At 40.5% G+C, this 25,587-nt stretch overlaps 1 protein-coding gene across 2 annotated transcripts in view; it reads left to right on the forward strand.

Annotated features, from left to right (window-relative positions):
• Positions 1-25,587, forward strand: part of LOC140734522 (connector enhancer of kinase suppressor of ras 2) — a 1,506,781-nt gene that overhangs the window by 1,420,923 nt on the left and 60,271 nt on the right. For both annotated transcript variants that reach the window (XR_012100554.1, XM_073058598.1), the window contains exons 16-18: positions 5,309-5,481; positions 9,073-9,146; positions 13,171-13,242. Coding sequence is in view for 1 of the 2 variants with exons in the window: in XM_073058598.1 (XP_072914699.1) it covers positions 5,309-5,481; positions 9,073-9,146; positions 13,171-13,242 (319 nt within the window). In the remaining variant the exon portion in view is untranslated. The remainder of the gene's footprint in view (positions 1-5,308; positions 5,482-9,072; positions 9,147-13,170; positions 13,243-25,587) is intronic.

The raw sequence follows: 25,587 nt of genomic DNA on the forward strand, positions 1-25,587 counted from the left end.
TTCAAACTACAGTTTTCAAAGGAAACTAAGCAAGATTCCCACAACCTTTATGTATCTGCACTACAACCCCTGGAAGATCATGCCAAAATACACACGAGAAAAACCATCTGTATTGTTCAGTCTGTACATTTACTGTGTTATACGTAACACTATTTTTTACTCAAGTGGCCTCACAGGAAGTTACAAACTTTCAATGTTTGAGAGGGCTTCGACACAGAGTATAGCCCCTCTGTATCTAGTGCCACAAGGAGTTAGCCAGACTGCAGTCCTTCCTCACAAAACCTTTGTATTGGCTGCACTAAAGCTCGGTGTGTCCTTCAGCACATACTCCTGCAGCCTGGGATGTACCAGTCAGCAACATTTCCTTACAGACTGAACTATGTTTTTCCAATACTCCTCACATAATTGCCAGCATGTACATATCTGTCTACCAGCTTTAATGATTTGTGACATTCTTAACATTGAAATGCTCATAACAATTAGCTTCCCATGTGAAGGGAATCAATATTATCATATTGAATTCCCTTACATGCCTCAGCCAAAATTCTTCTCAGTGTTGCAAATGTAAAAGCCTTTGCAAAAATCAATGAAACTTTATTGGTGTATGTGAAAGCAACAGACATGGGCATTAAATCAAAATATGCACTGTTAAAAGCATACTAAGCACAAGGTGAAATGGGACGCAGAGTATGCTTCATTACTGCCTGTATTTTTATCTTTTTTATTTTAAATGATTTTTTAACTTGTGAATTCCAGTCTGAGCCACAAACCCTTTAAGATAAGTGAGAATTGTTGATTTTTGAAATGTGTTACTTTTTAATCCTTTTCTGAAAGGATAGAACCATAGAATCATAGAACACTACAGCACAGCACAGGCCCTTCAGCCCTCCATGTTGTGCTGACCCATATAATCCTTTAAAAAAGTACTAAACCCACATTACTCCATAACCCTCCATTTTTCTTTCATCCATGTGCCTGTCCAAGAGGCTCTTAAATACCCCTAATGTTTAAGCCTCCACCACCATCGCTGGCAAGTCATTCCAGGCACTCACAATCCTCTGTGTAAAAAACTTACCCCTGATGTCTCCCCTAAACTTCCCTCCCTTAATTTTGTACATATACCCTCTAGTGTTTGCTACTGGTACCCTGCGAAACAGGTACTGACTATCCACCCTATCTATGCCTCTCATAATCTTGTAGACCTCTATCAAGTCCCCTCTCATTCTTCTACACTCCAAAGAGAAAAGTCCCAGCTCTGCTAACCTTGTCTCATAAGACTTGTATTCCAAACAAGGCAACATCCTGGTAAATCTCCTCTGTACCCTCTCCATAGCTTCCACATCCCTCCTATAATGAGGTGACCATAATTGAACACAATACTCTAAGTGCAGTCTCACCAGAGATTTGTAGAGTTGCAACATGACCTCTCTACTCTTGAACTCAATCCCCCTGTTAATGAAGCCTAGTATCCCATAGGCCTTCTTAACTACCCTATCAACCTGTGCAGCGACCCTGAGGGATGTATGGATTTGAACCCCAAGGTCCCTTTGTTCATCCACACTCTTAAGTAACTGACCATTAATCCTGTACTCAGTCTTCTGGTTTGTCTTTCCAAAATGCATCACCTCACACTTGTCTGGATTGAACTCCATCTGCCATTTTTCTGCCCAACTCTGCAGCCTGTCTGTATCCTCTTGTAACCTTCGACCATCTACAGCTCCATCCACAACTCCTCCATTCTTCGTGTCATCCGCAAACTTACTCACCCATCCTTCCGCCTCTACATCCAGGTCATTTATAAAAATCGCAAATAGCAGGGGTCCTAGGACAGATCCCTGTGGCACTCCACTAGTCACCGACCTCCAAGCAGAATACTTTCCTTCCACAACTACCCTCTGCTTTCTTGCTTTAAGCCAATTTTTTATCCAAACAGCCAAGGTTCCACTTATCCCATGCCTCATGAGAGACTTTGTGGATGAGTCTCTCATGAGGGACTTTGTCAAATGCTTTTCTAAAGTCCATGTAGACCACATCCACTGCCCTACCCTCATCAATTTCTTTAGTTACCTCTTCAAAAAACTCAATCAGGCTCGTGAGGCACGATCTTCCCTTCACAAAGCCATGTTGACTATCCATGAGTAGACTGTACTTCTCCAAATGCTCGTAGATCCTATCCTTAAGAATCCTTTCCAGTAGTTTGCATACCACCGACTTAAGACTCACCGGTCTATAGTTCCCAGGTTTCTCCCTATTACCTTTTTTAAACAAGGGAACTACATTTGCCATTCTCCAGTCCTCCGGCACTTTCCCTGCACCCAAAGAGGATTCAAAGATCATAGCTAATGCTCCTGCGATCTCTTCTCTCAATTCCCACAACAACCTGGAGTGTGTCATATCTGGCCCTGGGGATTTATCAATCTTAATGTTTTTAAGAAGATCCAGCACTTCTTCCTTAATCTTCACATTGTCCAGCACACAGGCTCACTCAACTTTCTCATCCTGATCAAGATCCTTTTCACTTGTGAATACTGAAACAAAGTATTCATTTAGGACCTCCTCAACCTCCTCCGCCTCCAGGCACATGTTGCCTTCTTTATTCTTTAGCGGTTCCACCTTCGTTCTCGTCATCCTCTTATTCTTCACATACGCATAGAATGCCTTGGGGTTCTCCTTAATCCTACATGCCAAGGCCTTCTCATGCCCCCTTCGAGCTCTCCTAAGTCCTTTCTTTAGCTCCTTCCTGGCTACTCTATATTTCTCATAAGCCCCTCCTACTTCCTGCCTCTTATATCTAACATATGCTTCCTTTTTCCTCTTGACGAATTGCCTCACATGTTTTGTCAGCCACAGTTCCCTTTTCCTACCTTTTTTTCCTTGCCTTAGTGGGACAACCTATCCTGAACCCAGCTCAAGTGATTCCTAAACTTCTCCCACATTACTTCTGTGCTTTCCCCTTTGAACATCTGTTTCCAATTTACTCTCGCTAGTTCCTGCTTCATCCCTTCAAAGTTAGCCTTTCCCCAGTTAAGCACTTTACCATTTCGTCTGATTTTATCCCCTTCCATAGCTATTCTGAAGCTCAGGGAGTTGTGGTCACTCTCACCAAAATGCTCCCCCACCAAGAGGTCTGTCACCTGAACTAGATCCAGTATAGCCTCTCCTCTCGTCAGCTGGTCCACATACTGTGTCAGGAATCCTTGAAAACACCTGACAAATTCAGCTCCATCTATCCCCCTTGCACTCAGGAGGTGCCAGTCAATATGAGGGAAGTTGAAATCATCCATAACTACTACCCTGTACTTCCTGCACCATTCTAAAATCTGCCTGCCTATCTGCTCCTCGGTGTCCCGAGGGCTATTTGGGGGCCTATAGACTACTCCCAGCACAGTGATTGATCCCTTCCTATTCCTGACTTCCACCCAGACTGACTCCATGGACACTCCTTCTGCAGCGTCCTCCCTTTCTATAGCCGTGATACTATCCCTGACCAGCAATACCACTTCCCCCACTTTCTACCTCCCTTCCTGTTCCTTTTAAAACACCTGAACTCGAGGACCTGCATCATCCAATCCTGCCCTTCCTCCAGCCAAGTTTCAGTAACAGCCACAACATCGTAGTTCCACATACTAATCCATGCTCTAAGTTCATCCTCCTTGTTCCTAATACTCCTAACATTGAAGACACATTTCAACACAATTTCCCTTGGGATCAATAAAGTACGTCTGTCTGTCTGTCTGTCTGTCTGTTATGTTCTGTCCCCTGCCTGTCCTTCCTCATCAACTCAGAACTCTTAGCATCATGCCCTTGTCCTTCTACCTTGATCCCTGCACTCACATTCTGATTCCCACCCCCCTGCCAAACTAGTTTAAACCCTCCCCAACAGCTCTATCAAACCTGCCCGCCAGGATATTGGTCCCCCTGGGATTCAAGTGCAACCCGTTCTTTTTGTCCAGGTCACACCCACCCCAAAAGAGGTCCCAATGATCCAGAAATCTGAATCCCTGCCCCCTGCTCCAATCCCTCAACCACACATTTATCCTCCACCTCACTCTATTCCTATTCTCACTGTCGCGTGGCACAGGCAGTAATCCCGAGATTACTACCTTTGAGGTCCTGCTTTCAACTTCCTTCCTAAATCCCTGTAGTCTTCTTTCAGGACCTCGTCCCTTTTCCTACCTATATCATTGGTATGTCATTGGATGTAGGAAGATACAATGGTCATTCAGGAGGTAACTGAGAAACTGGTCACTGAGGGTGTTTCTGTATGTTCATGGTCTTCTGCTGCTGCCATGCATTTCAAGGTTCAACATCTTGTGCACTCAGAGATGCGTGCACTGTTATAATGCATGGGCATTTGAATTATTATCACCTTCCTGTCAACTTGAACCAGTCTGACCATTCTCCTCTGATCTCTCTCATTAACAAGGCATTTTCACCCACAGAACTGCCTCTCACTGGTTGCTTTTTGTTTCCTGCACCATTCTCTGTAAACTCTAGAGACTGTTGTGCATGAAGATCACAGGAGATCAGCTGTTTCTGAGTCAAACCACCCCATCTGGCACCAACAATCATTCCACAGTCAAAGTCACTTAGATCACATTTCTTCCCCATTCTGATGTTTGGTCTAAACAACAACTGAACCTCTTGACCATGTCTGCATGCTTTTATGCACTGAGTTGCTGCCACATGATTGGCTAATTAGATATTTGCACGAACAAGCTGGTGAACAGGGGTACCTAATAAAGATGACACAACCCTGCAATAATTCCTGTATTTATCACAATCAAACTAGATCGACAAGTCTAACATAATGTAAACATTTATTTCTGATATTGATGATGTGTATCTAATGTGGTTAGATATTCCTCCCCTGCTCTTTTAATGGATGAATTAATTGAGTAAAAATAATCAGATTATCTTCTTGTTCAAAATCACAAACTGTAGCATGTCCGGGGAATGTATTAACTTTTGTCAATCTTGTAATTTCAATCCTGTGACATTTATCCATTTCCTCATCTTTCCCAGCTCTACTACATCATGAGTGAAATTTGAAATAAATTCAAACTCAGTTCCAGTGCCTTTGTCTGAATAATTCACATGAAAGTGAATGAAATAAACCTGATTTGATGCCAGTTGTCAACTGTAACCATTCCTTGTTGGACATTTGGCTTGATAATATTCCAAATTGAAAATCACAACTAAAGTTAGATGGCACTTTACACCATCCAGAATGAAAAATGTTCAATGTATCTGCTATCGTTGTGTGCATTACTACCAGATACAATTTAATATTTGATTTCTCCATCAGGCACCCTTACCAGTGGTAGCAGGAGGCGTATTTCTTGCAAGGACTTGGGCCATGGAGATTGTGAAGGCTGGCTGTGGAAGAAGAAAGATGCAAAAGGATACTTCACCCAGAAATGGAAGAAGTACTGGTTTATTCTAAAGGAAGCATCTCTCTACTGGTACACAAACCAAAATGTAAGGAGAAAATTCTCCTTCCATTGATCTTTTTATTTAAAAGAACTGGGAGAAAGTGGTCTTTATGCAAACAGTCTGAGTAAACACAGATCTAACACTCAGGGGTAGCTCATTACCCCAACATTCTATTCAACAGGATTCTTAAAGGAAATGATAGAATGTCAGTTATGTGTGTACTGAGTACTTTGAACTCTAATTTTTTGAAAGAGGCTTTACAACATAACATTATCCCCAATTCTTCTAAAGCTAAATAAATTCTGAATGCTTTCATTTATGCCTTCTCCTGAATGCATTCACTGTTCTGAACAGTGCTCAGCAATTTATTGACCTCTTTGTTGCACATAACTGATTAACAACTCAGAACAATTGGGTGAATCCATTGGACCATAAGATATAGGAGCAGAATTCAGCTTTTCAGCCCATCGTGTTTGCTCTGCCATTCCATCATCAGTGATTTATTATCCCTCTCAACCTCACTTTCCTGCCTTCTCCCCGTAGTCTTTGATGCCCTGACAAATCAAGAACCTATCAACCTCCATTTTAAAGATACTCAATGACTTGGCCACCACAGCCATCAATGGCAATGAATTCCACAGATTCACCACCCTCTGGCGAAAGAAATTCTTCCTTATCTCTGTTCTAAATTATCATCCCTGTATTCCGAGGCTGTGCCCTCTGTTCCTAGACTCCCCCACTATAGGAAATATCCTCTCCATATCCACCCTATTTGGGCCTTTCAATGTTTGATTAGTTTCAATGAGATCCCCCTCTTTCTGCTAAACTCCAGCCATCTCACAGCCATCAAAACCTCTTAATGTGTTTACTCTTTCATTCCCAGAATGAATCTTGTGAACCTCTCCAATGCCAGCACGTTTTAGATAAGGGCCCCAAAACTGCTCACAATACTCCAGTTGTGGGGCCTGACTGATGCCGTATGAACTCTCATCATTACATCCTTGGTTTTATATTCTAGTCCTCTTGAAATGAATGCCAACATGGCATTTGTCTTCCTGACCACAAATTCAAACTGCAGTGAATCCTGCACAATGAGTCCCAAATCCTTTTGTACCTCTGATTCCTGAAATTGCTCCCTATCTAGAAGCGTTGGGTACAGTGTCTTATTGGTTCTGTTATGTTTCTTGGATTTGCTGAGTATACCCACAAGAAAATGAATCTCAGATTATATATGGTGACATATACATATATACTTCAATATTAAATTTACTTTGTGCTTTGTACTTTTGTGTTCCTTTGTTGTCAGTCATTCTCGTTCCTGGAACTCATTACCCAACAGCACTATTGACCAGAAACACCTTACCAGTTCAAAAAGGCAGCTTACCACCACTTTGCCACCAGTCCCAAAATCTCAAATGATAAGATAAAAATTCCCAACTTAATAAATTGATTTATGGTGAGCATAAATGGTGTATAATGGAGGTAAAATGTGTGCCGCAGTCATCAGACTGCCATTTTTTGCAATTTCAGATTTTGTGAAAAGTGTGAACATTGAAACAAATGCAATCCCTTGTACTACCAATTAACTCTGTCTCTGTGACAATTACTCAGTGATAAAGAATCTTTAACAATAGTAATATTCCAAGTGGTTGAGCATTAGAAGGAGAACTATGAAAGGAGGCTCCTTAATATGAAGTGTTATAATGGGCAGAATTTTAGGAAGAATATTTGCAAGAGTAAAAGGTTTACGTGTGTGAAGTTATGAATCTGAGAGTGAAAGAGGATGCAAGAGACTGGAGAGGGCAGAGGTAGAATGGATCAAAAGCACAAGAAAATCTGCAGATGTTGGAAATCCAAAACAACACACACTAAATGCTGGAGAAACTCAGTAGGCCAGGCAGCAGCTATGGAAAAGAGCCAGTGTTTCAGGACGGACTTCCGAAAATCATAGGAGTTTCACAAATCTGCATATAATTGATGAAAAATGTCCTGATGAAGGGTCTCAGCCTGACAAGTCGACCGTTTACTCTTTTCCATCAATGCCGACTGGCCTGCTGAGCTCCTCCAGCACTTTGTGTGGGTTGCTTTAGAATGGATCAAGTGAGTTCTGGAAAGAGTTTGTGGACAACCAATGCAATAGCCTGTACTCAGCATTTAGCATTTTGTGCTTAAATAGCCAATTGCTTACATGAGCTCCACAACACAATGACTTCCTAAAACCAGCATTCATGTCACTACCAGGAAGGGCATCTACAAAATGCCCAGTGCTCCAGTTCTCTTGGCAGAGGCAGCAGTGTTTACTCAGCTGTTCACACCTAGTTAAAATGCACAGAATGCAAGAACAAACATGAATAAATAATGCGTCATTACAAAATGGTCTTTCGCGTAAAGCCTTCAGCTTTGACTAATTGCCTTTTTTTGTCAATTATATGCAGATTTGTGAATCTCCTGTGATTTTTGGGAAAAAATACTTAATTCAAGATTAATCTTTCAAAAACAATGTGCACAACAGAACTAAAATGCTTCACATTCTTGTTACATAATGTCATACACAAGAAGCACTAACCTGTCACATCATATGACCTGCTTGCACAAATGGACAGAAAGTGGTTTTAACATCTACTACAGAGGCAAAGGGATCAGTATTCACCTTAGTTTGTGAAATTGTAATATCTACAATTCAATTCATCAGAATCAGTTTATGAAATTTGTTGTTTTGCAGTAGTAGTACAGTAGAAAACATAAAATCACTATAGATTACAAAATAAATAAATAGTGCCAAAGGCAGGAATAACAAACTAGTGTTCATGGATTCATGAATCATTCAGAAATCTGATGATGGAGGGGAGCAAGCTGAACAGTAAAAAGAGGGAAGTAACTTTATGTCTTGGAACTGCACTGCTGCCACAGAACAAATAAAAATCATAAAAGACAATGATAATAAACCTGATTATGCTTATGAAGTTGTTATGTGAAATTTGAATCGTGAGCTTACTGTGTGTACTACTAATTCCACAAACTGATACCAACTAAGTCAAATCTCAACAAGGTTTAATGTAGTGAATTTAGTTGGAAAACACTCTCTTGGCCTGGGTGAAGTCCCTTGTCCACATACCCTGGGCAGATGTCATTTCTTGGCTCTGATATCAAGGCAAACTACAAGCCAACTATAAAGCCAATAAAGACTGGCTTTATTTATCTGTTAGCTGTTGTATGAGGGACCACCACTACACCAAAATGAAAGGATTAAAGCTCTAATGATACAATTCAGCAACAAAAGCAATTTTTTATTGTTCAAACTACGTCTGTGGATAACTTTTGATGGATTATGCAAAGCACTGAGTCACTCTTAAGGAAATAATGGAAACATAAAATCAGCTTTACGCAATCCTGCAATTTGAGGTTTATCACACAAAATCACAATTAGAATAAATTAATTTAAATAGTTTATGGTTTAATTAGATCAGTTCTAGCTACATTAATGACTGGGTGCCCATGGTGGAGAAATTAACTTCCAACAATTATCATTTTTGGCAAAACCTAAATGGTGCAAAATTTGACACATTTTCTATCAAAACAGGAACTTTATTTTAAGCATCAGAACAACATAACAGGCTCTATGTCTTATTTTGCCAGGATGAAAAGGCAGAGGGATTTATCAGTCTACCAGAGTTTCGGATTGACAGAGCTATTGAATGCAGACGGAAATAGTAAGTGTTGAAAGTAAAATTTGTAAAACAAGGGAATTATTTGCTAAGCTTTAATCGTCTAAAGATAAAATTTCTTGATTCTGGGCAACTGCCTGTATTTTGGCCAATTTGAACCTGAAACCTGCAAAATCACACCAAAATTAACAGCAAGAAGATCAATCTAAATGACTAGGATGAAAATGCTGGTGGTCTGATTAATAACTTTGCAGATGACAAACTATTTGCAGAGTCATAAATAATGAAGAAGATTGTTTAAGGACACAGTGGAACATATATCAGCTAAAAGTCTAGCCAGGACGGTGGCAAATGGAATTTATTGCAGACAAGTTTATTGTTCTTCTCTCTTTGTGGATAAGTTACTTCCACTCTGAATTACTGTTTAGGTTCCAAGATGTTGGAGTGGACAATGGTTATATGAGGCTTTAGCTCTTCGAGCCTTCAGTGAGTAGAGGCTTGTGAGAGAGAAGATTAAAGAGCTGTAGGTAGATTTTTTTCAATTTATTTATTGTTTCCTTCTTTATATTTGTACAGTTAGAGCAGTAGGGATGCCAGGCAGAATAGTTAAATGCTGCTGTTGCAGGATGTGGGAAGGCAGGGAGACCTCTGTCATCCCCGACAACTTCACCTGCGAGAAGTGCATCCTGCTGCAGCTTCTAACAATCCACGTTAAGGAGTTGGAGCTGGGACTGGATGAATTCTGGATCACTCAGGAGGCTAAGGGGATGATGGGTAGGACATTTAGAGAGGTAGTTACTCTCAAGATACAGGAGACTTGGTGACAGTCAGGAAGGGGAAAGGGCTTAAGGAATCAATGCAGAGTACTCCTGTGGCCATCCCCCTCAACAACAGGTTTGGATACAACTTTGGATACTGTTGGGGATGGGTGGGGATGACCTGACTCAGAAGGGAAGGGGGGAGAAGAGGCGAGCTGTGGTGATAGCAGATTCGTCAGTCAGAGGAACAGAAAGAAGGTTCTGTGGACAGGAAAAAGATTCCCAGATGGTATACTGCCTACCAGGTGCCAGGGTCCAGGATGTATTTGATTGAGTCCTCCGCATTCTTAAGTGGGAGGATGAGCTGCCAGAGGCCATGGTCCATGTAGGTACCAATGACATAAGTAGGAAGAGTGAAGAGGTTCTCCAAAGTGTGTTCAGAGAGAAAGGAAAAGTAAAAAACACGAAATGCTGGCAGAACTCAGCAGGCCAGACAGCATCTATGGGAGGAGGTATTAACGACATTTCGAGCCGAAACCCTTCATCAGGAATGAAGTAACATGGGATGGTCGAGGGGGGATAAGAAGTGGGGGGAGGGATAAAGTAGAGAGCTGGGAAGTGATAGACTGGAGGGAAATGGGCTAGGGGGAAGGTGGAGAATTATGGGAAATAAAAGAGAAAGAAAGGTAGGGCTGGGGGGAGAGATTATAGTGAGGGGGGAAAAAGAGAGAGAAAGAGAACCAGACTAAAATTATAGATAGGGATGGGGGTAAGGGGGGGGCAGGGGTATCAACGGAGGTCAGTGAGTTGGATGTCAGTGAGCTCGTCGACTTCATTAACTTCGCCTCCAACTTTCACTCCGCCCTCAAATTCACCTGGTCTATTTCCGACACCTCCCTTCCCTTTCTAGATCTTTTTGTTTCTATCTCTGGAGACAGCCTATCCACCGATGTCTACTACAAACCTACAGACTCCCACAGCTACCTAGACTATTCCTCCTCCCACCCTGTCTCCTGCAAAAATGCTATCCCTTTCTCTCAATTCCTCCACCTCCGCCGCATCTGCTCTCAGGATGGGGCCTTTCATTCTAGGGCAAAGGAGATGTCTTCCTTTTTTAAAGAAAGGGGCTTCCCTTCGTCCACTATCAACTCTGCCCTCCATCGTGTCTCCCGTATTTCACGCACCTCTGCCCTCACCCCATCCCCCTGCCAGCCCACCAGGGATAGAGTCCCCCTGGTCCTCACCTATCACCCTACCAGCCTACAGATCCAACGCATAATCCTCCGTAACATAATCCTCCAGCAGTGGCGGGATCTCCCTGTGGCCACATACTTCAATTCCACAGATCACTCCCACTCTGACATGTCTGTCCATGGCCTCCTCTACCGTCAAGAGTGATTTTATCTTTCCACATATTGACTGGGAGCCCTATATTGTAAGAGGACTAGATGGGATAGAGTTTGTTCAGGAACGTTTCCTTAATCAGTATATGGAAGTCCCAATGAGAGAGTGTGTGATACTTCCCTAATCTGCTATTAGGGAATGAGACAGGGCAGGTGACAGAACTTCATGTTGGGGAAAACTTTGCATCTAGTGATCACAATGCCATTGGTTTCAAAGAAAATACACAAAAAGATACAAAAAAGGGGAGATGCATGGTAGGTATAGGCAGGAAGGAGCAAATGACATGCCTGTGGAGTATAAGAAATACAAGAGAACACTTAAGGAAATCAGGAGGGCTAAAAGAAGACATGAGCTTGACCTAGCAGACAAGCTGAAGGAGAATCCCAAGGGATTCTACAGATATGTCAAGAGCAAAGGATTGCAAGGACAAAATTGGTCCTCTGGAAGATCAAACTGTTAATCTACGTGTGGAGCCAAGAGAGATGGGCGAGATGTTTAATATTGGTATTTACTCAGGAGATGGACACAGTGTCTATAGAAATGAGGCAAAGCAGCATCAGCTTCTTGGGCCCTGTACAGATTACAGAGGAGGAAAGCAAATTAGGATGGATAAATCCATAGGGCCTGACGAAGTGTTCCCTTGGACACTATGGGAGACACTGCAGAAATTGCTGGGGCCCTAGCAGAAGATGAGAATTATAATGAAAGATTGAATAGGTTAGGACATTATTCTTTGGAACATGGAAGATTGAGAGGAGATTTGATAGAGGTATACAAAATTATGAGGGGAGTACATAGGGTAAATACGAGCAGGCTCTTTTCACTGAGTTTGGGTGAGACAACAACCAGAGGTCATGAATTTTGGCGAAAGCTGAGCAGTTTGAACATGAGGGAAAATTTCTTCATTCAGAGGATTGTGAGAGTATGGAATGAGCTGCCAGCACAAATGATGTATATGAGCTCGATTTCAACGCTTCAGAGAAGTTTGGATAGGTACATGGAGGATGGTAGGGTATGGAGGGCTATAATGTGGGTACCAGTCAATGGAAGTAGGCGGTTTAAATGGTTTAGCATGGACTAGATGGCCGAAGGGCTTATTATTGTGCTGTATTTTTCTATGACTAATGAGTGAGGTAGTTCATTTTGGGAAGTCATATTCTGACAGGATATTTAGAGTAAATGGCAGGGACTTTAGGAATGTTGATACAGAGAGAGCCAGGGTGCAAGTCCAAAGCTTAGTGTACGTTGACATCATGACCAATATGGATGAGGTGGGTGGGCAGGCTCCATTCCTGCACTGTACAATTCTATGATACAATCATAGATGTAGGGACATACAGAGAGTTTGTGCAGTTATAACATACCTGTGTGCTTGTCTGTGAATTTGCAAAGAGCAAACATCTGTCTTTTAATTTCCTTGTTTAATTAAGATCAAACAAAAATGAAAAATAAAATTATATTTCTAAACACACAGAGCAGATTTTGCGATGAATAAGATGATAATCGATACAGAAACAGAAACGTTTGGAAACACTTAGCAAGTCAGGCAGCATTGGTGGAAAGAAAAACAAAACTAACATTTCAGGTCCTTGACATTGACTGTTGCTCCTTCCACAAATGCTGTCTAATCTGCCGGGTGTTTCTGCATCTGCAGTTTTTATTTTATGTTTTCATTTCCTGGATGTTTGGCAGTCTGCTTAACTTCCTTCCTAAACGATGTCAGGAGAAATTTGGGAAAACTGTATATATGGAGCAGACTAGAGATTTTTGGGTCAATAGTTTTATAATATTGCATGGACTAAAGAAACAATGTGCTTCCGTTGATAACTACTTGCTAAAAATAATTGCAGTACCTTCCTTCTTTTCTGGTCTGTGTTGTGTGACTGTAACATTTTGTTTCCCTGAAGTGCCTTCAAGGCTTGCCATCCAAAAATTAAGAGCTTCTACTTCGCGACTGACTCCTTGGAAGAAATGAACAGGTAAAGTAGTTCCATTCTGAAAAGTAATATTCAAGGATTTGAATAGTAACATCATGCAATGTGTTTGGCCAGTTTCATTGCACATAATGGCAGATTATGAAGAGTAACTGGTAGTCATATTGTGATTAATATCACAGATGAAATCACATAGAACTTGCACTGAGCTTTCATTGACACATTGTGAATGAACACCTAGTGTAGATTTAAAACAAAATATGCAAGTCGCTCAGAATCAGAATCAGGTTTAATATCTCCGGCATATAGTATGTTGTGAAATGTGTTAACTTTACAGCAGCAGTGCAAAAAAATATATGAAAAATAAATATAGAGAAAAAAGCTGAGTTACATTAAGTGTGTGTGTGTGTGTGTGTGTGTGTGTGTGTGTGTGTGTGTGTGAAAATACGTAGTGCAAAAAAAGCAAGAAAAAAGTAGTGAGATAGTGTTCATAGATTCAATGTGCATTTAAAAATTGGATAGCGGAGGGGAAGAAGCTGTTCCTGAATTGCTGAGTGTGTTCCTTCAGGCTTCTGTACCTCTTTCCCAATGGTAACAAAAAGAAGAGGGCATGTCCTGGGTGGTGAGGATCATTAATGATGGATGCTACCTTCATAAGGCATTGCTCCTGGATGATGTCTTAGATACCACAGAGGCTAGTACCCACAATGGAGCTGACTAATCGTACAAATTCCTGCAACTTACTTTGATGTGCAGTAGCCACCTCCCCACCCCATACCAGATGGTGATGCAGACAGTCAGAATGCTGTCCACGGTACATTTGTAGAATTTTTGAGTGTTTTAGGTGACAAACCAAATCTCCTCAAACTCCTAATGAAATATAGCTGCTGTCTTGCCTTCTTTATAGCTGCATCAATATGTTGCATCCAAGTTAGGTCCTCAGAGACAGAGATATTGACTCTCAGGAACTTGACGTGGCTCACTCTCTCCAATTCTGATCCCTCTATGAGAATTGGTGTGTGTTCCCTCATCTTAACCATTCTGAAGTCTACAATCAGCTCTTTGGTATTACTGACGCTGAGTGCAAGGTTGTTGCTGCTACACCACTCCACTAACTGGTATATTGCGCTACTGTATGGCCTCTCATCTCTATCTGAGGTTTTGCCAACAATGATTGCATTATCAGCAAATTTATAGATGGTATTTGAGCTGTGCCTAGCCACACAGTCATGGGTATATAGAGAGTAGAGCAGTGGGCTAAGCACACACCCTTGAGGTGTACTAGTGTTCATCCTCAGCGAGGAGGAGATGTCATTTCCAATCTGTACAGATTGTGGCCTTCCAGTTAGGAAGCTGAGGAAACAGTTACAGAGGGAGATACAGAGGCCCAGGTTCTGTAGCTTTTTGATCAGCACTGTAGGAATGATGGTGTTAAGTGCTGAACTATAGTCAAACAAAATCCTGACATAGGTATTTGCATTGTCCAGGTTATCCAATGCTGCATGGAGCGCCATTGAGACAGCTTCTGCTCTGTACCTACTGAGGCAATAGGCAAATTGCATTGGGTCCAGGTCCTGCTGAGATAGAAGCTAATTCTAGCCATAGTCAACCTCTCAAAGCATTTCATCACCTTAGATAAGTACTACTGGATGACGGTCATTAAGACAGCTCACCCTGCTCTTCTTGGGCACTGGTATAATGATTGCTCTTTTGAAGCAGGTGGGAACTTCTGACCTTAGCAAAGAGAGATTGACAATGTCATTTGGTTGGCACTGGTTTTCAGAGCCGTACCACATACTCCATTGGGCTCTGCCACATTGCAAGTGTTCATTCTCTTGAACGACAGTCTGATGTTGGCTTCCAAAACAGAGATTGCAGGGTCACCGGATGCTGCAGGGATCCTCATAGCTGTGGTTTCATTCTCCCTTTCAAAGGAAGCATAAAAGACATTGAGCCTTTAGGGAGGCTATTGCCCATGATAGAGTTGGCAGAGTTTGCAACTTTCTGCAGATTTTAACGATCCTGTGCAATGGCCCCTCCATACCAGATGGTGAGGTAACCAGTTGAATGCTCTCCAGAGTACACCTGTAGAAATATATATCTAGGGTGCCTAAGACTTTTGCACAGTACTGTATTTGTCAGCACGGAACATGGAGCGAGTTTGTAAATCTGGGAGTGCAAATGGTGAGGGTGGAAAGCCATGGGAGGGTTGGAGGACAGGTGACAGAGAAGGAGTGCTGGGACAGGGGGTGGCACATTTGCAGAATTACCCAGCCCTGAGACACCAGGCAAGGTCATTTGATTCCAAATAATTGGTTTATTGATCATTTCAGAATATCCCTCTGGTGCTTTCTACTCCCTCCCCTGTCCCTTCCCATTTTCCCAAGCATGAATCCCCTCTCCCTGCCCCCTTCCCATTCTCAGTCCACAATACAGACCCACATCTGTATCAGGTTTATCGGCACTCACATGTCATGAAATTAGCTTTTTTTGCAGCAGCAGTACAGTGCAACACATAAAATTACTACAGTACTCTAGTTATGTATGTGCCTAAGACTTTTGCACAGTATTATATATAATGTAATTATAAATTAGACTAAGAAATAGATATTTTTAATGTAATTTTTAGTTTTCTTCACTGTTGCATAACAACAAATTTCATGACATATGCTAGTGATATTAGACCTGATTCTGATTCTCCTCAAGCTCTTGCTGGCTTTCCTTATTCATAATTGCATCAGTATGTTGGACCAGGATAGATCCACAGAGATGTTGACAACCAGGAACTCGAAACTGACCCCAGTGCTAACCCCTGGATGAGGACTGGTCTGTGCTCCTTCAATTTCTCCTTCCTGAAGTCCACAGTCAATTCTTTGGTCTTACATTGAGTGTAAGGTTGTTGTTCCAACTCAATGTCAGTAAAACCATGCTTATGAGCTAACAACTACTGCTGTTCTTTGTAGAAGTACATGAAGCAAATTCCTTTGTAAATCATCATCAGCTATTTCAACACAGCCAATGAAATCCATTTCCTGAAAACTTGTAACCTCACAGTTGATTTGATGTGAATGTGTTGAGTGTTTACATGCAGACATAGCCAGTGATTCATGTGCTTCATGTTTCATCTTGAACTACATCTCAAACCACAGTCAGAGACTCACATTCTTCTATGGAGCCACTTTGTAGTGGATGTGTTGAAAGCATTATGTTGTTGCATGTCTATAGAATATTTATAGGTGTGAAAATGTGTATTGAATAAATTATGAAAGGAAAAGTTCATCAAAGTATGATAACTCTACAACTCATGTTCTCAGTATTTTCTTAACATAAATTGCCTTATTTTACACATTGTTTGTCAGTCTTTGTTTCTGTATAGTTTTTGTAAATCCTTTATTTTTAAATTACCTGAAAAAGCCTGCAAAAAATGAATTTCAGGGTAGTATATGGAATCATGTACATACTTTGATAATAAAATTTGAAAAGAAATTACAAATAATAATTGGATGAGATTTAGTGAAAGGTAAGGGATGTTGAGTGAGAAGACCAGACAGGCTGGGACTGCTGATTTTAGAGCAGGAAAGACAGAGGAATGTTAATACAGTGCTCAAAATCATGAATTATTTTGCTTCATTAAATAATTGCAAACTGTTTTCAATACAAAAGGGTTGGTAACCGAGGGCGTGGATTTACGGTGACTGGTAAAGTATGAGGAAATGTTTCTACTCAGCTTGGAAGGGAGATCAATTGGATCACTCTGCCAAAGAGCCAACATGAGCCAAATGCTTTCTTTCTGGGCTGCATTGTTCTATGGTCCTCATTAGATAACTTAGCTTTTAGCTAAATGAAACCTTCCAAATCCCTGGAACTGGCATGTGATAACGAGTCACTTAGTACCACTAAATGTTGTTTCTGTTGTTGCTGGATTCATACAATGTGTGGGGGTGAGACATCAATGGGAGGATGGGTTCCTTCTCACAGTTTTCTGGCTTACCTGTAACATGTTGCAGAGGGTGCTTAATGAATGATTGCATAGAATCAGACAAGTTGATGCTGTGCAGATATTGTACGGCTCATTTCCAGTGCTCCACAGCTGCTGAAACAGGAAGGATATCTGGTTATACAAATCTGTTATCTCATCAACTTCACCCACCCTTTTTTGATTTGCAGCTTGTAAAATTCTGCACAACAGCATTCCTGAAGTATATCAGACACTTGCAACCTGCAAGGGGAGTTCGAATAGACACTGCATATGGTGCTATGCACAGTTTACTGGATTGAAAAATAAGTTCACTGCAAAACAGCTGTGGATATAATTTAAAAATTGTAATTTTAAACCCTATGTATCTATTCATATGCAGTTAGCAATATCTGTGAAGGGGGGCCCTGCTAGATTAATCTCTAGCATAATGCCAAGGCAGGCTTTCATTAAACAAGCCCCTGAACAAAAGTAAAAATCACCTGACTGCAGTTACCACCAGCCAATCAACAAATCCAATTTCTTACTACATACAGAGTGATGCACCATCAATAACTCTCGGAGACGTGAGGCGAGATATAGGCTTTTATTCGCTGGAAGAGAGCAGTCAGCAGCAAGAGATCCCCATACGACATCCTGGAGACTGAGGGAGGAGCCGTGCCTCCAATCGCCTTTATACAGGGGTCTGTGGGAGGAGCCACGGGAGCAGTCAGCGGGGGGGCGTGTCCTGACAGGTATATGTAGTTCACCACACAGAGCAAAATATTTACAGCCACATTCATTCTTATCTCTCATTCTTCTTTCAAGTCTCCTACTGTACTGTGGCCATTAGAGTGACCTTCTGTCATGTCCATTTCAACTCTCTGCCACTGCTGGCCTGGAGCCTGCTCAAAATACAGTACCTCATGGTCCCATTTCATTTTGATCTACATACACTGACTAAGTATTTACAGATCATTAAATACGGCTTGCTGGCAATTTATTGGGAAAGAAGTGGCTAAATGAATCAGAAATAAACCAAAAAGTTGTGATGCTTAGAGTGACACTATTGACAAGATATATTGCATTCCATTCCTGCCTGGGGATTGAACGAGCCAGCATCTTTCATGGTCACTTTTCTTGGTATTGGCTTGCATATTACAAGAGTATTGAACTAACTCACTGTTGTTAGGATAATCCTATTATCTCTCAAGGAACTTCTGGTCAAGTCATCGGACTCAAGAAATCTTCACATTGGAAAGCTAGTTTTGTTTCTACAGTATACCAAGAGTAACCTCTGCATCACCATCATAGTCTTTCTCCAATCTCAATGCTGTCAGACCATCATCAAACTGTGGATGAGCAGACTCATCTCAAATTGAATATTGGAAAAATCAGATCCACCCAGTCCCAATTCCATTTCTCATCTATCCAAGACTAGGCCAGAGAGTTTGCAAAGTTACTTATACATGGCATCCCGAGATGGGATTCAGTGCATGTATTTATGTCATCACGATGAATGCTTTGACCATCTCTTTTCCTGCCGCTGCTCATTTCCCACAGAGACCTTTGTCCATGTGCTTGTGTCAATTCACATGCACTCCTGGACAGCATGTTATCCTCCAAAGTACTGCTGCCTCTGTGTTCATTTTTTGCTTACTAACTTATAAAAGGATCCTGACTTGGTTTTAAAATTCTCATCCTTGTCATTAAACCCCTCCTTTTCTCTATTATCTCTCCCAGTCCTTCTTGAATATCTCAGTGCTCCAATTCCTGAGATTAAGTATGTAAAATAAAAGGACAGGCCTCCAATTGCCAAGACTCTGGCACCTAGCCTGAAGTTCCCTGTTAATTTCTCTTTTTTCCTCTCTTTCCACTTTTATGTCCCTCATTAAATCATTGATGAACTATTTCACAATCTGCCTTGTGTGGCTTGACCTTATAAAACTGATAAAATTCTATGAAGTGCCTTGAAATATCTTCAGAACTTGTGTTTTAATGGAAGTGTTGTTGTTGTTCCTGAAGGTAGGTCTGCTTTATAGCAACTTTATTATTAAAAGTAGTGTCATAGTTGTCAGTCTTTTTTGGACTAGTTTTATAGCAATCCTGATATGGTTAAAGTTTGGAAGTTATAGGAGTCCACCAAAAACTTAATTAGTTATAATTCTACCCAACAAATGTAAAATATGATGGCTTTTTGTTGGTTAAGGTGAAAATCATGGAATGATCTCAGAAAGTCAAACATGTGATATCATCTACCTGAGGACCTGTAGTTTTTTGGGGGGCAATCTTTTAATTTTTACAATTGTTTTTAAATATTTGTGTCCAATTCTGAGGAGCATACAATATAGCAATAATTAGTAGTAGGCTAGAGGATTGGGAAGCTTTTAACAATCAACAGAAGGCAACTAAAAAGTAACAAAGAGAAAAAAGATGAAATATGAAGGTAACCTAGCCAATAATATAAAAGAGGATTCTAAAAGTTGTTTTTAGATATATAAGGAGTAAAAGAGAGGCAAGGGTAGATATTGGACTGCTGGAAAATTAAGCCAGAGTCGTAGTAATGGGAACAAAAAAATGGCTGACAAACTCCATAAGCATTTTGCGTCAGTCTTCTCTGTGGAAGACATCAGCAGTATGCCAGAAATTTGAGAGTGTCAGATAGTAGAGGGAGTATAGTCGCTATTACGGAGAAGGTGCTTGGGAAGCTAAAAGGTCTGAAGATAGATAAGTCACCTGGACCATATGGGCAACATCCAAAGGTTCAGAAAGAGGTAGCTGAAGAGATTGTGGAAGCATTGGTAATGATATTTCAAGAATCACTAGTTTCTGGAATAGTAAATTGCATTGTCACTCCACTCTTTAACAGGGGGGATAGGCAAAAGCCAATAAATCTGACTTCAATAGTTGGGAAGTTTTTAGAGTCTATTATTAAGGATGAGGCTTCAGAGGACTTGGAGGCATATGATAAAATGGGCTGAAGTCAGCATGGTTTCCTTAAGGGAAAATCCTGTCTGACAAATTTGTTGGAATACTTTGAGGAAGTAACAGGCAGGATATACAAAGGAGATTCAGTGGATGTTATTTACTTGGATTTTCAGAAGGCTTTTGACAAGGTGCTGGACATGCTGCTTAGCAAGGTAAGATACTAGCATGGATAGAAGATTGACTGACTGACAGGAGGCGTAGAATGGGAAAAAAGGGGGCCATTTCTGGCTGGCTGCTAATAACTAGTGGTGCTCTTCAGGGGTCGGTGTTGGAACTGTTTCTTTTCACGTTATATATCAGTGATACAGATGAAGGAATTAATGGCTTTGTGGCCAAGGTTTGCAGATGATGAGAAGATACGTGGAGGGGCAGGTAACACTGAGGAACCTGGGAGACTACAGAAGGACTTGGAGAAATTAGGACAATGGACAAAGAAGTGGCAGATGGAATATAGTCTGGAGAAGTCTATGGTCATGCACTTTGGTAGAAAGAACAAAAGAATCAGAATCAGGTTTAATATCATTGGTAAATGTCATGAAATTTGTTAGCTTTGAGGTGGCAGTACAATGCAATACATGATAAATATAGAGAAAAATAAAATTACAGGTTATATATATATATATATGTATATTAAATAGTTAAGTTAAAATAAGTAATGCAAAAACAGAAATAAAATTTAACAAGTAGTAGTGAGGTAATGTTCATTAGTTCAATCAACACACACAAAATGCTGGTGGAACGCATTTTGTGTGTGTTGTTTGAATTTCCAGCATCTGCAGATTTCCTCGTTTGCTTTTCAAATTCATTAGTTCAATGTCCATTTGGAAATCAGATGGCAGAGTGGAAGAAGCTGTTTCTGAATTACTGAGTTTGTGCCAAGCCAAAGGTGTAGACTATTTTTCTAAATGGGGAGCAAACACAGAAATTGGAGATACAATGGTACTTGGACATCCTAATGCAGGATACCCTCATGGTTAATTTGCAGGTTGAGTCAGTGGTAAGGAAGGCAAATGTAATGTTGGCATTCATTTCGAGAGGACTAGAATATAACAGTAAGGATCTAATGCTGAGCCTTTATAAGATGTTGGAGACATTGCTCAGCCCATATTTGGAATATTATGAGCAGTTTTGGGTCTCTTATCTGAGGATATGCTAACATTGGAGAAGGTCTAGAGGAGCTTCTTGGGAATGGTCCCAGGATTGAAAGAGTTCATGTGTGAGGAGCTTTTGATGGCTCTGGGCCTGTACTTGCTGGAGTTTAGAAGAATGATGGGGGGTGGGGGGAGATGTCATTCAAACCTGTTGAATACTGAAAGGACTAGATAGAGGGGGAGAGTATACAACTAGTGGGCACAGCCTCAGAATACAAGATCACCCATGTAGACGAAAGAGGAGTAGGAATTTCTTTAGCCAGAAGGTGGTGATTCCATGGAATTCATGGTCATGGGCAGCTCTGGAGGCTGTCATTGGGTATATTTAAGGCGGAAATTGATAGGTTCATGATTAGTATGGTCGTCAAAGGATAATAAATCTGCCAAGATCAAATGGTGGACCAGATTTGATGGGCTGAAAGGCCTAATTCTGATCCTATTTCATCTATGGTCTAATCTTCAGAGATTAAGAAAAACAGGCTGATGCTGACACCAAATAATTACACGTTATCTTTTCTGTATATTGGCCTTAAGAGTGGAATATATTAGACTTCCCAGGCATGCAGTTAATCTCTAAAAGTCATCATTGCTCTGCTCACATAATTACTCTGAGCAAGTATTCATATTTCCGCTGATTGAATTTTACTGTGTGTCATTGGCTTTATTTCATTGAAGGAGAGGCGGAAGCCTTATCTGTGCCTAGAATATTTCTGCATTAGAGTCTCTGTAAATAATTTACTTATTTATCTTTTTTAAGAAGCTTTGATGTTCAAGAGCAGCACTATACTGTACATAATTAAATACGAAGCATTTTAACCAGTTAATTCAGTTTATCTAAACTGTAATTTTACATAATCAAAAATCACTTTACCCAGTAGAATGTTTGACACGACAAAAATAATATGCTGATCTTCACTAAATTATAAAATTATAGAAGGTAGCTATTTGGTCAATAACGTATGCACAGGCTCTTTGTCATGGATATCCAGTTAGATCCACATAAGTGATCTTCTAAGTGTTCATCTAACTTTGTTTTGAACTATACAATCACATCTGTTTCCATCACTTTTCCAGACAGGCACCACAGACCATAGCAGGTGTTATTTTTTCAGTGTCTAGTTACAGTACTTTGTGATCTCCACTCTTCAATCCTTCAGCCTCAGGAAATAGGCATCCATACCCACATTTCTGAAGTTTAATTCTATCCCAAATCAACAGCAATCAGCTGTGAATCAGAGGATCACAGAAAGATATAGAGAAGGCAGTTTGACCCATCATGTCTGTGCTATCCCATTCTAGTGTGTCTGACCATGGCCTCCTCTACTGCCATGATGAGACCAAACTCAGACTGGAGGAGCAACACATTATATTCTGTCTGGGTAGCCTCTAACCTGATGGCATGAACATCAATTTCTCCAATCTCCAGTAATTTCTCATCCTCCCTCCTTCTCTCTTTTCCTATTCCTCATTCTGGTCCCCCTCTCACTCTTTCTCATCAACTCATTTGCCCATCCCTTCCCTCTGGTTCCATTTCTCCTTCCCATTTTTCCCATGGTCCTCTCCTATCTGATTCCCTCTTCTTCAGTCCTTTAACTCTTCCACCTACTACCTCCCAGGTTCTCACTTCAACTCCTTCCTCTACTTACCTGCTTTACACACCACCTGGTTTCACTTGCCAACTCATGCTCCTTCTCCTCCCCTCCACCTTCTTATTCTAATTTCTGCCCCCTTCCTTTCCTGTCCTGATTAAGGGTCTTGGCTAGAAACGTTGACTGTATATTTCCCTCCATAGATGCTCTGTGACTTGCTGAGTTCCTCCAGCATTTTGTGTGTGTTGCTCAAGATTTCCAGCATGCATATGTGAAGAGACTAAGAATCTGACTATAAGAACTCTGGAAAGGAGCTGCATAAGTCAGGGGGTGACTTGGAGGAGGGGTTCTTCAACACAGAAGAACTTTGTTCTTATGGTGAAGAAAAGAAATGTTGGATTGCAGAGAAGAGCTTGCATTTCTGAGAGTGGTGATGGTGACAGAGTTGAAGAAGTGGTGGTGCTGGAGGAGAGAGAACTGACAACATCATCTATCCCAGAGTTGGAAAGAGAATTGGGGTCAACAAAACAGTACCTAGATTCAGAGACCACACAAGTTCAGAGAGCCTGTCGTGTTAGTGGGAGAGGAGTTTCAAAAAAATACAAGTTTGCTGTTAGGGATTGGAATGATCATTAGGGTGGGGCACTCAGGTTGCTGTTTGTATGGAGACAGCTCTTTGTAGCTGTAAATGCAAGGTCAATGAATACTAAGGGGTTGAAAGAGGAATTTAAAGGACAGAGTACCTGAACAATGGGGAAGAGTGGAAATAAAAGGTGAAGGAAGGATTGGAGAAAGGACTGAAAATAAGACTTAATGGTTTAAGAGGATGTCTCAGTGATGAGTTATAATGAGGAATTGCTAAAAAAAAACCTTTTGGTTATGGTAATGCAATAGCTCTTGCTGAGGAGTATCTGTCACTTTTGGTGATATTTGCTTGGAGAGCTTTCAACAACAAAATGCTAAGAATGATAAAGGCTGTGCATAGACGAGAACTCTATTCTATTAATGGACTATGGTTGCAGTGCATGTTTTATGAATGTGCACTTAGTGCATTGATCAATTCTCCCCGCAGTCTTTTTTCTCGCCTGGTTCTATAAGTAAGAATGCCAAAGGAAGTCAGGAAGGTTGAGGTTGGGTGGGAGGGCGGTCACTGGCTTGAAATGACATCTGCTTGATGAGGTGTTGATTATGACAAGATATTATCTCAGCATTATTTTATACATTTTTAGAAATGTGATGTTGCGTCACTTTTGCAAACTCCCCCAACACCTCTCATATCTAACAGTGGAAGGAAATAATCAGAATCAAATGATACCAGCAGATGATATCAGGGGTTTTAGTGATCATGCCACACTCTTTCCTTCACGATACTAAGGCAAAGGGTGGACAGGCTTGTTTAAGTTGTTAAGTCTACAAAACACTCCTGTGCCTAGCATCACTTTATGAACATACAATCAATCTATGTATATAACTTATCTTATGTATTTATGTTAATTGTTTTTATTTTATATATTGTATTCTTTATCTTACAGTGAAGTTCTTTATGCTGCATCAGATCTGGAGTAACCATGATTTTGATCTCCTTTATATTTGTGTACTGGAAATGACACTGAACAATCTTGAATCTTGAATGTCAACAAGTTATAAACTACATTGAAAATTTCTGTGTTGAAATTAATGTGTTAAATTGCTGACACGTACTGAGATACTCAGTTGAGAGTTTGTCCTAATATAGGCATTTTAATATAAATATTTAATCAAAATCTTGCCCATATTGACAAAAAATGAGAGCTGCCTCCTGTGGGTACATTTTACCTGGAACAGGTCCATGTTGAGACAACCTTTTGAAATCTGGCTGGCTGAATTTGAAGCATTCACTCGTGAATTGGTTGATATTCATAAGTGCATTCTATATTGCAAAGATCTCTTACTCCTGTTACAAAGAAATCTAATTTGCCATTGATGGATTAGTATTACTCCTAACTGCATCCAAAATGCCCTTGGCCCAGATGGCAGCAATTGCTTAATGGCTGCATTTATTTTCAGAATAGTAAACAAAGTGTTGTAATATCCCCTGAATAAAAGGCATTGAAAAGAAACTGGAAGCATTGGAGAGTGATTAAAGGAAGGAGAATGTTAATTACTTCCACGCTTACATATAGGGAGCTATAGTAATGATACTCAGATTTGTTTAAAATGGAGCCAATAATTTGTAGCATTGGCACCAAGTCCAAACATTAGTTCAGCTGAATCAGAATGATTGTGTTGGTGAACCTTTCCCCTTCTGGAATTAATTGCAGTCAATTTTTGCATTTTGTACATTTTATATTTGTCAGTATTATTTCTGTTAAAAATAAGCAGGATGGTTGTACAGCTTATGAATTTCAATTTCAAGTACATTTTTAACAAAAAATGTATTATACAACCTTGAGATTACAGCTTGCTCATAGCAAGCTAATAATCAGTTAACTGATAGTTAAACAGTTGTAATTAAGTAATCAGTTAACTATAAGTTAAGCTATGCCATTAACTTATCAGTTTCAAAATATACATCTTATCCATATTTACTGATTATCCATATTTATCGACCATCATCATATTCATTGATATTTTTCTTGTCAAACAGTGAAGGTACTTTTCTGGTTTAACAATGTACCAAATGAAATTTTGCCTATTTGTGGACTTTCTAATGCTTGTTGAACAGTGG

This window comes from Hemitrygon akajei, chromosome 10, assembly GCF_048418815.1.
Source record: "Hemitrygon akajei chromosome 10, sHemAka1.3, whole genome shotgun sequence".
Classification (NCBI taxonomy): domain Eukaryota; kingdom Metazoa; phylum Chordata; class Chondrichthyes; order Myliobatiformes; family Dasyatidae; genus Hemitrygon; species Hemitrygon akajei.